Source organism: Musca domestica, unplaced genomic scaffold (genome assembly GCF_030504385.1).
Source record: "Musca domestica strain aabys unplaced genomic scaffold, Musca_domestica.polishedcontigs.V.1.1 20, whole genome shotgun sequence".
NCBI lineage: Eukaryota > Metazoa > Arthropoda > Insecta > Diptera > Muscidae > Musca > Musca domestica.
In genome coordinates this window covers 655,543-673,976 of record NW_026712250.1, presented here as the reverse complement: position 1 = coordinate 673,976, position 18,434 = coordinate 655,543, and the positions used below count along the sequence as shown (strand labels likewise).

Sequence of the window (18,434 nt, the reverse complement as noted above, 5' to 3'; positions counted from 1 at the left end):
TCGGTTCAGATTTGGATATAGCTCTCATATATATTTTCGACCGATTTCATGTATTTTATGCACCATACACGATATGTATGTTCGATTTCCAAGAATTTTGGAATATGTAACGGGATTTTGATTAGAAAATAAATTAGTCAAATTATATTAAAATCGGTTCAGATTTGGATATAGCTCCCATATATATTATCCGCCGATTTCACATATTTGATGCACATTTGACAAATTATATTCAAATACGCTCAGATGTGATTATAGCTCCATATATATACTCAGCCGATTTCACATATTTGATGCACCCAAAGCGAGAGAGACAAAATCTGGCACCAGCAAAAATTGCACAATTATATTGAAATCAGTTGAGGTTTGGATATAGCTAACATATATATTTCGGCCGATTTCATACATATTATGCACCAAACACGATATATATGACCGATTCCAATGAAATTCAGAATGTGTGGCGGAATTTTGTTATAATAATAAATGTGATAAATTAATTGGAAATTAGTTAAGATTTGGATATAGCTCCCATATATATATTCTCGGCCGATTTCACATATTTGACGCACCAATTTCAATTAAATATGAAAGGTGTGGCGGAGTTTGGTGTAAAAGTAATTTTTTTTAAATTATATTTAAATCGGATCAGATTGGGATATGATTTTAATAAGAACCATTGACCCACAACGCCTTAGGCTAACACTAAAAAACAACACAACAATTTATTTGAAATACGCTTATTACGGCGAAGTATGTTGCTATCTTGAATTCACTACTTGCAATAGAAATGCCACTCTACTTAAAAAAATTGCAGTTTCCTGCACGCTTGGTATTTGCTATGAAATAAATAAATCCAAAGGACAAACCCTTCGTGTATGCATGTCATGTTACTGCTTTTGTAATGATTTTGTTTATTAACGCATTAAATTAGTGCAATATTTTTTTTAATTTTTAAATTTGTTTTTCTTTATCCAACATATATTCGTAAATAAAATTTTGAATGCATATAAAATCAAAAGGGGTAGCGAAGCGCACCGGGTTCAGCTAGTTTCATATAAAATAAGTCAAGTAGCTGATATAAAATCCAAATGTGATACGTTTTAATATTTTTAGCAGACTTATGTCAGATACCAACACCTACAACTTCTTCTTGAATCATCCATAACTAATTGTTTTTGAAAACAAACGAATAAATACATAATAACCCTGCAAAAACACCTCTATATATGCATGCCAGAAGTAAAAGTGGATAAAAATAAAAAGAGCTCAATAATTTTTTATTTATTTATTATTTTTATATTTTTTTTTTGAAATTTCTATTTACATTTTCTTTCCATATAAAAGTGCTTATGCACCACAAATATTCACTTCAATGGAGAATTAAATGAAATTTATTTATTTCATGTGTAGGTGTGTGGGCATGTGTGTGTATGTGTGCGGGGCAACAATAAAAGTCAGTTTCTACTGGCGACAACCGATTTATATGATTGACCAGATGTACATATATACCTACATATATTCTGATATATTTATTCATACAAATATCTCAAATAGAGAAGATGTCGAAGACGAATGCCACAACAACAGCAGCGACAGCCACCATCGCCATCACCACCACCAAATCTTACTTAATTCACTTTGTCACTTTAATCTTCTAAAGATACACTTTTGTCCAGTTGCCCTGCCTTTACGGAGTGGAGGATAGGAGGAGAGAAACTCAAACTTTTTTCCTTGTCATTGTCGTCTTTTTTCCAACAATGAAAATTTAGCTTTTTTCCAAACGAAAAAATAATAATACACACACACGCACACAGACATACATGCCAAGCACCCATCACCCACACCAAGCTAGCCACCAACCATACCTTGCACAGCATTGATTGTGATTTAATGTATCTAAGCTGGCTGTACGGACGAAGACGGCAGTGTAGAATCCAAATGTTATTTTGTATCAACCAGCAGCGCACGTTTGATTCCGAATGGTGGCTGGAGCTCCTTAAAGTAAACCCCACAAAAACATTCGCCACCATAGCCACTAAGTTTTACTCCCAGGAGGAGGAGATGGCAAAGGTGCTGCGGGCATTATGCGGTCGGTATGTGACCGATGATGTTGTTGTCGTCGTTTAATGACAAACAAACGATTACATTTGAATTATTCTCTCGTATAGGACACACGGTGTCCCATTGTATTCAAATTAAAGTAGAAAAATGATTTGTGAAAAGAAAGAAATTTTAAGTGATAATATTGCACAGATACATGCACACACACATACACACGGTATGAGTTGTAGTCGTACAAATGTTCAGATCATACATTTATACAATTCCATGGCAGTGGGGGTAAAGTGTGGCGAAGAAAATGTGAAAGCGTAAGAACAGATATTTTGGGAACTGAAATATTCTAGGGGGTTATTAAAAAACTAATATAAAACAAGTAAAATAGTATCAGTCGGTTTTGCCGACAGATGTATGTGGCATATTTGAAGAGAGATGGACGCTTATTTCGCTTTCTTTGAGAGTTTAGTTTTTAAAAATTTTGAACCCTATGTGGGACAGGTACCAGCAGAAATGGTCCGATCTCTACCATCTTTATAACAGATCTTGTGCTGATAAAAATATTAAGATTTGCCAAGTCTGAATGGAATCGGATGTTAATTTCGCGTTTTATCTGCTTCATGAATATACAAAATGCTGACCCTTTGTGGGGGAGATACCAGAAGAAGTGAACCAATATATTCAATCTTCATACCAGACCTTGGGTTAATATTAATATTGTGATGTGTGTAATTTGAAGAGAACCGGATGCTTATTTCGATTTTTTTTTATTTTATAATTTTGGTAATTCCAAACTTTGAACCCTGTCCGATCTCTACCATCTTTATAACAGGTCTTTTGTTTATGGAAATATTGAGATGTACCAAGTATGAATGGAATCGGATATTAATTTCGCGTTTTATGAGCTTCTTGAATATTCAAAATTTTGACCCTTTGTGGGGGATGTACCAGAAGGAGTAGACCGATATATTCCATCTCCACACAAGACCTTAGATTAAAAAAAAATATTGTGATCTGTGTTGGAGACAATTGGACTCTTACATTACATTTTATATAAGTTGTAATTATTCCAAATTTTGACCGTTTGTGGGGGGAGGTACTTGCTGCAGTGGACCGATATTGTCCATTTTCGTACCTGACCACGTTGCAAATATTAGGATTTGCAAAATTGGAGTAAAATCAGATTATTCTCTCTCTTTTTTGTAAGGGAGTTACAAGAAGGAGAGGACCGATATTGCCCATCTCCGAACTCGAGCTAATTTTGACAATAATATTACGATGCACCAAGTTTGAACCAAATCGGATACTCCCTTCGAGAGTGAGCACCAGCCAGCCAGACGGACGTACATTGCTAGATCAACTCCAAGTGTCCTGAAACGGATTTGGCTAAAGAGACTCAGGGTCTAAAACCTTTTTTTTTTTTGATGAGGCACGCTTTGGCCCTATCAAATGTTATATATTCTCACTAGCCATATGGCTGAGGTTATGAAAATTGGAATTGAAAATTGTACTCCCTTGAGAAATATATTTCCAGAAATGACAAGTTATTTAGACAATTATATTCTACCGATTAATAAAAAAAATAGCATCCCTTAAAAGATTTCAAATGAAATAAACTGTTTGGCTGCTGTTTCAAATGAGGGGTTTAGTTTGGAGAGAGAAAAAATTAAAATGAATGAGAAATGAGATCCATAATGAAAGTAGGTGAGAGTTAAAAAGAGAGTTGTTCTCTTCTTTTCTCAATTCGTATACAAATGACCCACATTTACAAATTTCTGGCCAATCGATCATCAATTACTTCTGGAATATGTCACAATTACGTGAGCATTGAAAACGCAATGCCCACAAATAGAACAGAATCTAAGCAGCATTTGACCCGCATTAAAACTGACCAAAAACACACACACACACACCTACATATTAAAATTCTCTAAAAAAAAAGATGTTTTTATTCAATTTGTACAATAAGTTTGCTACGTTTTTAAGTTTTGGAAAAACTCACCACCATCATCGCCAACAGCGACAGCAATAAAAAGCGATCTCCAGCAATCATCACACATTTCAAATTATTTCACCAACACCAACACAGTGACGATTGAGCGTGATCATATTGCACTCAGCCGCTCGCACAAATTACTCTAATGCTCACACATAATCATCATTTTGAATCTGACCCCAATGCCCTGCCCCGCTCTGGTCATGTACATTCCTCATTGTCATCATTGCCACCGGCCAGAGTACTTTTCGTCACATTTTCACCGACTGGCATCAAATTGTCAGCGTCGTTGCTGTTTTTGTGTCTGAGCTTCAGGCATTAGCTCCCAGCTTAAGAGAATTCAGTTCGCGAAAATACAGCGGTAACAGAACACCACAATCAAGCCAAATTTCGTGTGTTTTGAAAGCGTTTCCTTTGCAAATGCCTACATAACCTACAAAAAGCAAAAGTTTGCCGCTTACATCGAAGCTAAGAATGAAATTTCAAGATCAACCAATTAAAAATATCAGCGACACAACGCTTTTGATATTCCGCCGACAGTGACGTACGAATAGAAAATCGACAGAAAAAAATCTACGGCTAAAAAACGCAATAATTAAATTCGCCACAACAACGGAAACTGAGCGTTTCTTTCAACTAGACCGCCGTCTTCGTGCCGGAGAAACAGTTACATTCGATTTTTCCACTGAATAATCCCGGTTTCGTGAGCGTCTTTCGTCCATCCAATCCATGATTCGCGCAATTCCCCAGCATAAGAAGAAGCAGATCTTAAGCTACACCCCGGTGAAGACGGTCCTACATCCGATTCTGGTCGTCTCCATTATAGCCGTCACTTTTATTTTTGTTTAGAATGCGGCTGCCGTTGATGATCGCCGCATCTCATTTGTTCAACAACGAGCATTCGCACTCACACTAAGGAAAATGATGCTGGCTGGCTCTGCCACCGCTGTCATTGTATGTGTGTGTGCGCTGCCCATGTAGTGGTTAAATAACGCCTGTTCTATTTTCCCCAAAAGAATAAGAAAATCGACAATTTGTCATAGAGTCGGTCGCCTTTAAATTCACCGAGTGTGTGTGTGCGTGCGTGAGTGTATGTGTGTGTTTTGCTGTGGGGAGCGAACGTGGCTGCCGTTGTCGCAATTGTCATATGTGTGATGAGCACATTTTTTGAGGCTGAGCACAGTTTCTGACGAGCGGTGTTCAAAATATCAACCAACGTAACTACGATCGCGCTTACGATCTTCCGTGAATTGAACAGCAAAAAAACACAACAACAAAAAAAACAAAATTTACAATAAATCACAACAACAAGTTAAAAGTGAATTAAAAAAAAAAAACAGAAACAAAACAAAATAACAAGCCTTTAAAAAAACAACATAAAAACCAATTGAAATTGGGAAACAACAAAAAACCTCGAACTCGAACAACAGACGGGGTTTGGAGGTTTTTTTCCATTTGTTACATTTAATTTTGTTGTGCTAAATATTCGGAAAAATCAAAACATTAAATGAAAACCGTTTAAAAAGATTGCTGTTTATTTTTTTTTTTATCCCCACCAACAAAAACCAACACCAACAACAAAAACTCCATTACCGCAGACGATCAGACAGTCATCCATTCCACGGCAAAATGGAAGATTACTGGGGTTTAAGTGACACAAATGGTATATCCCGCCAGCTAAACATAAGTTATATTAGCTAGATATATATGCAACAACAAGAAAAGTGTTTCTAGCATTTAATTGTTCAAATTTTACTGGATTTCCCTTACCTCGCCTAGAAATCAATTATAATTAATTTTTATTTTTTTGGAAAATCAAATCGAAGCTATTGAAATATTTATCTGGAGCTTTAAAATATATGTACAGAATTATAGTATGCTTCGTTTCTTACGAACTTATCCTACAATTAGAAACATAATGAGGAATAACTGCATCGCGCTGTTATAAAATTGCAGATAGATTAAAGTTGCTGTCACAATGACAGTACTCGAGACCTTCCGGGTCGTAGACCGTAGTCTAAACTATTGAATGAAAACTTTCTTATTCAGATTTTACTTTCAATTTTTTTTGTGAACAATTGAAAATCTAAAAATATAAGAATCACAACCAAAAAGTTTAACTACAAATAAATTAAGAAAAATGCAACTCTGTAGAGGGTTTTAATTCTGCCAAGTAGACTTTTAAAGTATGTGATCATTTGTGTGGATTATTTACTTATTTTTGACAAATGTTTACATTTGAAAAAAAAAAAAAACATAAAAAGAATGCTGGGGTTTTCACAAATTTTAATTCATGGTGGGATTAAAATATTGCTTCATCCCAGAACTCTAAAATGTCTTCCCCATTAAAGGATAAAATTAGTATTTTTTGATACGAGTGAATTTTAAATAATTTAAAATTGTTTTCCTTATTATTCAAAACAATAAACGCCAACTGCATATTACTCTGTTCCAGAACCTGCAAGAATTTATTTGTTTTGCATTTTTTTTCTTTGATATCATAAAGGAAAAATTTGTACATCATATATATCATATCATATTAAAGAGTTTGTTTATTTTATCCACCAGTTGTCCCAGATTATTTTTTTTTTCTTCGATAGAACACCTGTAGATTGTCTCGGACCTTTCAACTCTTTTTCCTACTTAGCTAAATATTGTTATTATCAACATGTCCAAAATGGAGTTATCGATATTCAATTGTAGGCATTGATTATAGTTATCAACATTAATCTGATTAACCGCTAAAGTGATAATCACAGACATAGCGGCGGCAAAGCAGTTGCTCAGGAGCATTTTACTTTTAAATGGAATTTATTGTTGGTCTGTTCCAGAACCTGCAAGAATCTGCTAATTTTGGAAAATCGGTTATCTTAGTAAAATTTGCAGTTCTGGATATCCATATTTCGATTTTTTTATCGAATCTGGTGGTTATTTCTCCCTAGTGTCTTTTTGTATACTATTGGGCGCCAAAAACAAATAATGTGGAATATCTAAACAAAAATAAATACCGGACTGCCGGTTTGCAGTTAAACAACTGAAACTGGAATCTCTGTTATAAACTATTTTTCAAAACAGCAAATGATACCCATTTCATTGTTTTTGTTTAGATTTGATGCTATACTTGGAAATGTTTGTAGCGTCGGTGGCGATCGGGGTTTCAATCAACACCGTCGCATGCCACCATCGCCACCATACAAATTAAAACGAACCATGCCAGACAAATCTGTTTTTGTTTTTGCTTTAATTTTTCCATTTTACTCATTTGTAATTAAAAGGGGTAAGCTGTAGCTAAAAAAAGAAAAACAGAGAAACGTGCAAATGTTCTGTGTCATTTCATTTTAAACATTCATGTGGAGGCGAGTGACATATGCTCTGTTCCAATATCTGTGAGAATCTATTACTTTTGTCATTTTCTTCGATATCATAAAGGAAAAATCGGTTATCGTAGTAAAACTGCTTGCAGTTCTGGAACAGACCAATAGTAGCTTTCATAGTACAACTAGTACAAGGCAGGGAAGGTTGGATTAAAAAATCCTCCATTAACCATTATTTCTTTATCTACTCCCCTGGCTCAATCAGAAAGGTTGTTCAACTTCAGGGAAGTAGGAAAATGCAATTTTGTACCGGAGTCTTATAGTATTAAATAAACTTTTAAATATACAACAATTGGTTTTGATTTTCTTTACCAATATTCGAAAAAATTAAAATTATTTTATTTTTGTATTCAAAACAATATACACTCAGACACAAACTGTGTACATGTTATGACAGGATGGGGCTCCAAAAGAAAAAAAATTGTATTAGGAGGTATATTTGTTCTACCTTCTGCAATTGTGTCATGAGTATGCATCTGTGACAGAATTTAAACACTGCTCAGCTGATTTTTTTAGGTGCGTCCTGATAAGGGCTGATTTTTTTTTTTTTTTTTTGAATAAAAAATATTGGTTGGTTGGAAAAATTTGCAACATTTCAACGAAGGAATACTACAAAGTATTAGGAAATTAAATTATGATCAATCATTAAATCAAACATTTTTGTGCTGAGTTTAGGAAATTGGTACTATATGGAGTGATATAATATATTATTGATATTCGGTGTTACGACAGAAAAGCATATTACGTTTAGGGATGACAAAAAATTAAAATTATATTTTTAACTTGATATTGTAAAAAATCCGATATTGTGGGATTGTCAAATAAAGAAAAACAAGTAAAAAATCAGTAAGAAATTTTTTGAAAAAGATAAAAATCGCCAAAAATTCTGTTAACAATTTAAAAATACCGAATATAGCCGTTATATTAGGGCCTGCACCGACATAGGCTTTGTTTGTCACAAGCCATTACCATATTCAAATTTGAAACTTGAAATAAACTGTGAATAATGTAGCCAAAATCATCAAAATACCGTACAATTTTCTGTCACAGGCTGTAGCTTCCATTACGAACTTCAAGTACGGCATCTCAAACAATTTCGGTGCATATTGTACCTAAAATCGTCAAAATACCGAATATAAGGAGGTACTGATATATGGGGCCTATACGAAGACCTGGACCTGCATAGGCAATTTTCTGTTACAGAGTGTAGTTCCCATTACGAACTCTAAATACGTAATTTGAGACAACTACGGTGAATAATGACACTAAAATCATCAAAATACCGAATATTGGGAGGTACCGTTATATGGGGGCTATACGAAGACGTGGACCTGCATAGACAATTTTCTGCCTTAGCCTGTAGTATCCATTTTGAACTTCAAACACCAAATTTCAAACAATTCCGGTGAATAATGTCGCTAAAATCATCAAAATTCCGAATATAGGGAGGTACCGTTATATGGGGGCTATATGAAAACGGGGACCCACATGACCCATTTACGAACTTAACCTGCCTACTGACAGAATAAACATGTGTGCAAAATTTTAGCCTTCTATCTCAATTCATTCGAAAGATAGCGTGATTACAACAGACAGACAGACGGACATGGCTAAATCGTCTTAGAATTTTACGCTGATCAAGAATATATATACTTAGTTGGGTCTAATATCATTATTTCGATGAGTTACAAACGGAATGACAAAATGAATATACCCTCCATACTATGGTGGAGGGTATAAAAACATTTACTCCCTAAATATTCGTAGTCGACACCATAAAGTATGTATATTCACATTATTTGACGTAGGTCCCCGTTTTCCTAAAGCGCACATGTAACGATACCCACCAATATTCTGTATTTTGATAATCCTAGTCACATTAATCCACAAAATTGTTCTCATTTCTTTTCATTTTCTTCGGGTCAATTGGATAGGAAAAAGGAATTCGCAGACTTCTTGTTTATAAAAATGGCTCCGACTTTAACTATTTACTTCCTTTCACGTCGTTAAAACGGTTTTTTCAATGATGTATCAACAAATAACAGATTTCTTTTCTGGATTTTCAATCTTCCTTGTCCCTTAGTCTTCTAATTCCAATGCATTTCGTATTCTTTATAGACTAAATGCTTCCAAAACTCTACATAACTTCATTCTAAATTTCTATTATTTCCAGCTAAATGATTTCTCTCTTTCGAATAAGTTTTTTTTTCTTAAATGAAACTGAGCACCTTTTTATGCAAATGATTTGTGTCTAACAATAAACAATGATTGCACAACAAATTTGAAGAAAGGAACCAAATAAAAATCATTTATCTCATCAGAGTCTGTGGACTGAGAAAGCAAGTGAAATTGCTCTTTACGAGAAAAAAAAAAAAAGAAAAAAACAGATCCCCAGGTGGTGATTATCCACGGCTTAGGAACTCACCACGCAGCAGAGATTCACCCATACACACACACACACACACATACGGCAAATGAAATCACAAACGTCTGAAAGATTACCTACAATCTCTGTGCACATATGAGTGTACGTGTGTGTGTGTATGTGTGTGCTCATAGAAAACCATGAAAGATCCGTAAAGTAGAGTAAATGCCTTAACTAGAAGCGCGATAATACGAGTTTAAATTAAAGATGATCATAGGTTGTGGTCCATAGATCTCGAAGCGAACGATGAGTATGTAAAAGATAACAAATAATAATAGCAGTCAACTGCTAACGGCATCAAGAGCAAAATACAACAGCAGCAACAACAACAACAACAAAGTGATGTGATGTGATGATTAAGAACATCACACCCAAAGCAATTTAGAATAAAATATCAACGATCATCATCAGCATCATCATCTGAAGCCATAGAGTGATTCAAGTGGATTTTGTCGGTATACAAGAAAAGTGGATAAATGAACTTATCAAAGAGAATTAAAACGAAAGAAATACATTTGAAGAGTACAAGAAAATGTAAAATTAATAAAACAAATTTGTTCGTATGTATGGATGTATATTACGATGATGATGACGTTGATAGTTATGACGTCAATTTTGGACTTGGAATAAGGTTGAGGATATTTCTTATGTAGGAGTATGTGTGTTACATGTTCAATAAGACAAATGCTAAATCTGTGTACCACCTGGCGTATGATCAATCAATTATTGCTGTATGAATATTGAAGAGTAAATGTCAGAAAATTTCAAAAAAGGAGAAGAAAATTGGTATTTTTTCGACCTAAATATGTGAAAACTTTCTACGGCACGGTTTTTTTGCAGTCACTGCATTTCAAAGAAAAACTACATCTATTCACTATTTTATATCCACCTTTTTGGAATTTTGTTTTTTTTTTTTGTTTTTGGTTCAAACCTAATTGTTGTTTTTTATATATCAACTATAAATAATTAATTGTAAATTAAATTAATTTAAATGATATTTTTATGATCATTAGTCAGATGACATCGCATTTATCGCAATCATTATTCAATAATTCTCAACGCTAAATTTCGTTTAGCCTAATTTGATGAGGCACGCAAGATTATCGTCATATTGTTTTTTTAAATCAAAGAGATAAATAAATCATAAATTAGATGTTACAGTTTTGAATTTATTTTTTGTTTTTGCTTATGAGTGAAGTAATTCTCAATCAGAGATGGGAAAGTTATTGAAAAAGCAAGTCAGATATTAGAAGAGTGATAGTTATCCCTCTCTGTATTACAATCTGCATCCAAATTAGGGAGTTATTGGGATAAAAAAAAAAACTTGAGATAGGATTTGCCAAACATGTGGTACCCTCCACCATTGAAATGGTGAAAAATGTTCTATCATTAAAATGCGAACTTGAAATACCAAATTTCGTTGGAAAATGCAATGTGAGAATTTTCCAAAAAAAAAGTTATTCGCGATGAGATTCAGGCCTGATAGTGTGATTTCTTTATATTTGGTTGGAAACCCCCACTGCGTTGCAGTGATCTGAACATATTGAAATATTCCATTCGGCAAATATTGAAAAATGAGCTCGGGGTAAAGCCATTGAAATTCCAAATAGTGCAAGAACTTACACCGCAGCTGAACGAAAATAGACTTAAACGAGCTAAAGAGTTGCTTAGCTTAGCCGAAAGTAGTGAACTGCCGAATTTGATTTTCTCCGATGAGAAAACATTCGTTGTCCAGTAGTTTGTAAACAAACAAAACAAGAGGTCAGCTGAAAATGTGCACCTTCGGTTGGCCACCAGAACTCAAGCGCCGGCCATAGTGATGTTGTGGCCCGCCATAACAGCCGATGGTCGCTCTCCGCTCGTATTAATCGACCGTGGCATCAGAATAAATGCCAAAAATATTACCGCGAAAATATTCTGGAGGATGTATTAAAGTCTTGGGCACGAAAATATTTTGGCCGCAGACCTTGGACATTTCAACAGGACTCAGCACCATCACTCACTCAGCGCGCGCCACCCAAGAATGTTTACAAAATTAGGTTTCTCGCTTCATTTCCAGCGCAGAATGGCCACCAAAATCTCTGGATACCAAGCCGTTGGACTATTGTCTGGCCAAAATGCCGAAAAATGAAGAACCATTCAAATACTTAAAATTCAGTCCAAGTCCTTTGAATAAGCATATCCTTTGGGAACTACTAAATTTTTTATTTCTCATGGAACTATATAAGTTTTACGCAGTGGATGTGAACACTATAAAAGATGGCTAACCTGCGACGTACGAAGACTTCGCCCTGCGACGTACTAATCAAATCAAAGTATTTTTACATATTTAGATTTATTTCTAACTTCTCTATTTTAATCACGACCGATGCTAAATTATTTTCAATTTTTGGATCACATCAAAAATGAATAATAAACACAGGGAATAGGAAAAAAACAGAACCTTAATTTGACTAATTTCAAAGATACATTTTCCCACGTGTCCCCGACATTATCAGTAGCAATTTTCTGAAATAATATTGGACAGTGATAATGGCATTTAAATTTCGCAAATCTCACCGATTATCTTTCCAAAAAACGGAGATAATAAAACACAATACCCCAAACGTCAATCATTTTTCAAGGTTCCATTTAAGAAAGAGCATTTACTATAAGCTTTTGTCAATGTCGTTTTTGTTGTTGTAGCTTTTGCAAAATAATAACTAAACTAGTATGCAAATATTTTCCAAATGCATACGTTTTTTTTTTTTTTTTGTTCTCAAATCAATTGTTAGAATTTCAAAATCAATTTGCCATCGAATTCTCATCATAAACAAACGCTCAGAAACCTAACAACACCAACAACAGATTTTCTTCCCCCCAACAATGTGTAAAGAGAAAAGAGACAATAACTGTCACACACACACACACTCACACTCAGAGTTCTCTCACATTAGTAGGCAAACATTTCAATTCAATTCCGCGCGTATTGCAAAGTCAAATAAATCTACAAATGTATATTTGTATGTATGTGTGCGTATGTGGAAATGTGTTCGCACCAGAGTGGAGATTTGTGATTTTGGTTTGTTGGCCAGGCCAGGCTATCCATCCAGCCTGCCTGTCTATCTGTCTGTCCGTATGTCTCTCAGTAGCCAGTAGTTTGCGATTTTATTTTATTGTTACTTATTTTTTCAGACTTAATTAAGCAATTTAAGAATCATTTAATTGAGAGAGAAAGCATTTTACTTGACCGTTGAACGAACGAACGAACAAACAAACAAACACAGAGACACAGGGTGTTTCAAAGGCGGTCTTTTTGTTGTTTCTTTTTTGTGTTTTTACTTGAGAGTAAGAGTGGGGTGTGTGTGTGTCTGTGTGCTTTCACAACGAATGCCAAAATCCAAAACATTAGAGAAAATCCGCATTCTGACTTTATCTGCCTCGTATCGGCGAGGCTCAACAGCATTTAATTATCCATAATATTTCGTTTCGTTCGCTACATTTGGATATCTTCTCTGGTGGAAATGTAAGATCTTTATCGCTCATTGTTTATTGCCGCATTGAATACTTAGTTTATAGCTTCCGTTTATCATTTGGCTTGATGCTGCTGCTATTGTTCTTCTTCTTGTTGTTGTTGTATTTTTTCGTTCAATCTTGAAACAAATTTGTTATTGTTCTTGGCAATCATTGCTATTGAAATTATTTTTAAGTTGCGTTTTTAATTTTCATTTTTTCTCTCTTCACAATTTTCTAAATCAATTAAAATTGTTTGCAATGTTGTTGTTGCTGTTGTTTTTTTTTTCTAATTTTAAATTGTGTAAAAGTAGTACCGCCGCTTTATAATAGATATAATTTAAGTTTGTTTATTGTGTTGTCGTCATTTTTAGTAGCTGACAAGTCAGGGTTTTTTTTTTTTTGCTCTGTTAAGTCGGCATTTGTTCCAATTTAGAAGAATTGAAGAATTAAAACAGTTTGCCGCCAAATTTAAACATTTAAATGGCATTTCGATAAATTAGTTTTTGTCGTTGATGTCAAAAGGATGAATATGCGGTACACCTGTGTGTATGATCAATATTTGCAATACGCATACGACCCATGGTCCGATTTCCGCTTTAATTTTTTTAAGCATATGTGTGGGAAAAATACGCTAGTTTTAGGCAGACCAATATTGAAAACCATTCCAAGACTACAATAGACGTCAGAGATTGAAACACATTTTGCAAGGAGCATCGCCGGAGACTCAAAATAGTAAATTCCATCATAGTTGACAGAAAATGTAGGTTTTAACAATTTGATCATTGGGAATCCTCCAGAATTTTGTAAAAATACTCTACTTAAATAAGAGACTTAACAGAGACACAAATTGACAACTTATCCAAAAAAAGAAAAAAAAAACAACAAAAAATATAACTTAAGAATTCATTATTTAATTTATTAAAGTAATTTAAATTGAAAATATAAATCACGTTTGAACTTAGGATGTATACCCGTGAAATTAATTGTTTACCAATTTTTTTTCCAAATTTTACCTTTGGCAACATTTCATTCTCAAAATGTTTATTCCAAGGCCTATATAAGGTCGGATAAGAGGACTACATGTAATAAATATTTGATATTAAACTAAGTAGTTTTTGCACTATTGTGATTTGACACCCTTTGAATCTCATATCACAATATGTTTTTTGATAGCAAACTCTTTTGGTGATTGTTTGCAAATTCTTGCCGGGCAATTTTCTTCTGGCACAACACTTCGTCTTTCTTAAAATTAAATTATTTTATGGACATCACAAAACTATTTTTTATAAAACTTTCTTTTTTATCTTTTGTTTCTATTATGGCGCACAAATGTGTTTGTTTCGGTTAATCAGCTGATTGGTTACTCAGGAATGTTGACTGTTTGCATTTTACTGTACAGTTGTTTTGTAAAAGAGAATATAACTACCTTACTCTCTGAGCGAGAAGTTGGTGGGCAATTTGTACAGGAAAGTTTTTAAGGAACCAGATTTAGAAAAATAAAAAAGAAATATGGCAATTTTAAAAATATGAATATCATGCCAGATCGATTATGATAATCCAGGTTTAAGAATTATAAATTTAAATTACCCACTCGGAATTAACTCATTTGCTATTAATCCTTCTATTTTCTTCCCCCTCTCCCTTAGATATAAATTGTACACAGCCTGCTATAGATGATTTTCCACGGGATTTATTCACCGAGGCCCAGAGACAGTCGGGTGCTGTTGTACTTCATGTTATAGCCAGTTTATATTTATTCGTAGCCTTAGCTGTAGTATGTGATGAATATTTTGTGCCCGCCGTGGAAAAAATATGTGCAGGTAAAACCGGCCAACCTCTTGCAATGCCAAAGAAACCATCTTCTAAAATCGCATCTTTTCAGCCCTTAATATGTCCAATGATGTTGCGGGAGCCACATTCATGGCCGCTGCTACTTCAGCTCCAGAACTTTTTGTAAATGTGATAGGTACATTTATTACAGAGGGTGACATTGGTGTGGGCACCATTGTGGGCTCAGCTGTCTTTAATATTTTGGCAGTGGCGGCCTGTTGCGGCATTGGAGCCGGAATGGTAAGCTTTTATTTTACATTCAATATTACGAAACTATATTCGGATATTTATTCATTTTGCAGACAATACCCTTGGATTGGTGGCCATTGACACGCGACAGCATAGCTTATGGTTTTACCGTGGCCGTTTTGATCTGTGTAATGCACGATGAGCGCGTTGAATGGTACGAGGCCTTGATATTGGTGTCTCTCTATGCCGTCTATTTAGCCGTTATGTATTTTGACAAGACCTTTCAAAAATGTGCCAAGGGTAAGAATGGAAATTTTAATTGATAATTCTGGTCGCTGATATTGATGATTTTGTTGTAATGAAAAATAAAAATAAAAAACATGGAAACAGGTGGTGTTAAACAAGCTCGTTCACGCAGCCGCTCCTCCAATTGTAGCATACAGACCAAGAACAGCAATGACAAAGAACCAGGTTTACTTAAATATGATTTAAACTTTTGCCTAATCCCTACTCCTGTTTTGTTCCATAGCTTTTCGTGTAACAAACAAAATTCTTGTAAACTGAGGTCTAGCCATGGCATTAATTGCAAAATTGCAATTTAATTAAATAAGCTAATCTTTAAATGTATGTCGTGATTAGATCTCGAAACACAAGGAAGCTTTTAATGAAAATTTATTTAAATAAACTACATTTTCATTTAAAGTTCCCTTCAATTTTTTGTGTAATTACACCTTTCTCTCTTTACCAACCTACTACTAGATTCTTCTAATTTCCGCAACAAAAAAAGGCTCACCTACTGCATATTTATTGCCCTCCCCCTCTACCTGTTCTCTATCACTATTATCGAATAAAAACATTCCAAGAGATATGTTTTTCAAACGTCAGATTGTCTTCTCTAACTATTTTCAATAATTCGCTGCTTTTCTGAAACAAACAAGAGATTTTCTGAGAATGTCACCAGTTCGAATTTTGCCTATCCATCACACTAATATCCCTAATATCCACTTGTAAATATGCTCACACGTGTAATGTTCTATTCTATGTTTACTTCCTGTTTGTTCGGCGCCTTTCACGTCATGCCACGCCTTTGTCTATGTCGTTGATGTTATTTACTTTAGCATATTTGGCTAATTCTTTTCCCTTCCCCATTTAGAAATTGTGGAGAATCGCATATGTCACAACTTATCTACAATTCAATTGAACGGTGGGGTGAACAACGAATCAGCCAAAGCACCGACATCCACAACACCGGCCATCGCCACCACCTGTATAAGTAACACCATAACCACCACCATTTCCACGGTGTCTACAAACAATTCCGGTTGTGTTGTGAAATCTCCACCGGCAACAACACCAGAAAACACAGATGTTGAAGCTCCGACTGCTACAGCCAACGACACAGCCTCAACAAATGGCGAGGAGGAGGAAGAGGGCTATTCCCTGCTAACATATCCTTGGGGCAAGAGCTGCTTTGCCCAGTTCACATGGATTATTATTTGGCCAATACATTTGCTATTCCGCATTGCCATACCGGATTGTAAAAAAGCCAAGAACAATAAAATCTTTCCACTGACATTTGTGATGTGCATAGTTTGGATTGGATCGCTGTCGTATGTGGTTGCATGGATGATAACAATAATTGGTAAGCGGGGCGCAAGAGAAGAAAACACAAAAAAAATCTCAAATTCTTCCTTCCCCTATTTCAGGCGATACTTTAAAAATTCCCGACTCAGTTATGGGCATTACATTCTTAGCGGCCGGTACAAGTGTGCCCGAAGCGGTTTCCAGTGTCATTGTAGCCAAACGAGGTATTTTACTAACATTTCACATTTGCTCATATCCATTACGCTGAATTTGTTTCTCTCTTTCAGGTCATGGCTCCATGGGTATTTGCAACTCAATTGGCTCCAACACCTTTGATATCCTACTGTGTTTGGGTGTACCATGGCTCATCAAAGCTGTCTTCTTCCCCATTCAGCCAGGTCAAAATTATGTTGGCATTAATTCCGCTGGCTTGGAATATTCTGCCATAACATTGCTCTCCACCCTGTTTCTTTTGTATTTGACCTTCTCCTGCAACAAATTTAAACTGGATCGAAAAGTGGGCACTGCCTGTCTGGTGATATATTTGGTATTCCTGGTGTTTGCCTCCTTGATCGAATTGAACGTCTTCTTCCGGGTGAATTTGCCAACATGTGGCAGATCGTGAAAAGCTTCTACAATGCTCTGAACATGGCAGCTCGGAGTGTGCAGATACTAATGCTAATGTCGTTTTGTTAAGTTAAGGTATCAGTTAAAACAAAATCGATTTAAGTCCATTTATTTGCAACAACAACAACAAAAGAAGAAGAAGAAGAACCAAATCATCTGTAGAACGCATAACACACAATCAGCAGAAGAGCAAGTCCTTACAACAAATGACGTTTAAGGTCATCGAACAGGAATTTCACGTAACGCGCACCCAAACCTAAACCCACACAACACCAACACCAACAAAGATATAATTCTAATCTAAAAACCGAAAGAGAATCATTGTTTAAGTCTATTTTAAGTATTATTATTATTCCATCTTGGGATCTTGTTGTAGCAACAACTTTTTTCTTGTCTTCGCAGATGTCCTGATTATGCACCTGTCTCGAAATTTATCATTTATTATAAAAAATACATGAATGCATATTAAATAATATATAGACCGCCCCAAAAACAAACACTCAGTTCGTGTCATCGTGTAAGGAACATTTTAAATTTGCAAAAAATTCTCGAGAAAAATAATAATGTATAAACATTTTTGCGTTAAATATAAACAATTTAAAGAAATTTAATTTATTTTATAAGATTTTTAATTTAAATATTGAATAAAAACAGATTTTAAAAAACGAATTTGGTTTTATTTATGAAGAGACCCCAAGAAAAGTATTTATATATTTTTAATTAATTCTTTGCTTAATCCCATTGGAATTTGTTGGGAAGTTTTTTCTTCCAAAAACGCTATTTTTGAGGAGAGAACACAAAAATATATTTAAAATGGGAAGGAGTACAGTACAATTTTCAGTAAAAACTCCAGATT

General features: G+C 34.8%; 1 protein-coding gene across 2 annotated transcripts; it reads left to right on the top strand.

Annotated features, from left to right (window-relative positions):
* Positions 1–5,011: 5,011 nt before the first annotated feature.
* On the top strand, positions 5,012–18,071 carry LOC131802302 (sodium/potassium/calcium exchanger 3). 2 transcript variants are annotated; one of them, XM_059122316.1, is made up of 8 exons: positions 5,012–5,717; positions 14,995–15,168; positions 15,231–15,418; positions 15,481–15,667; positions 15,758–15,838; positions 16,521–17,009; positions 17,074–17,175; positions 17,239–18,071. In XM_059122316.1, the coding sequence occupies exons 1-8, from the start codon at positions 5,684–5,686 to the stop codon at positions 17,574–17,576; spliced, it is 1,593 nt and encodes a 530-aa protein (XP_058978299.1). In that variant the 5' UTR covers positions 5,012–5,683; the 3' UTR covers positions 17,577–18,071. The 2 variants fall into 2 exon arrangements, with proteins under 2 accessions (XP_058978299.1, XP_058978300.1); XM_059122317.1 differs by lacking the exon at positions 15,758–15,838 and having other exon boundaries at positions 5,013–5,717.
* The last annotated feature ends 363 nt before the right edge of the window (positions 18,072–18,434 follow it).

Bases quoted from the DNA above. Each gene is read 5' to 3' on its own strand.
- LOC131802302 (XM_059122316.1), top strand. From the start codon at position 5,684: ATGGAAGATTACTGGGGTTTAAGTGACACAAATG. The intron at 5,718-14,994 runs GTATATCCCGCC...CCTCTCCCTTAG, and splicing joins GGGTTTAAGTGACACAAATG to ATATAAATTGTACACAGCCT. The intron at 15,169-15,230 runs GTAAAACCGGCC...GCATCTTTTCAG, and splicing joins CGTGGAAAAAATATGTGCAG to CCCTTAATATGTCCAATGAT.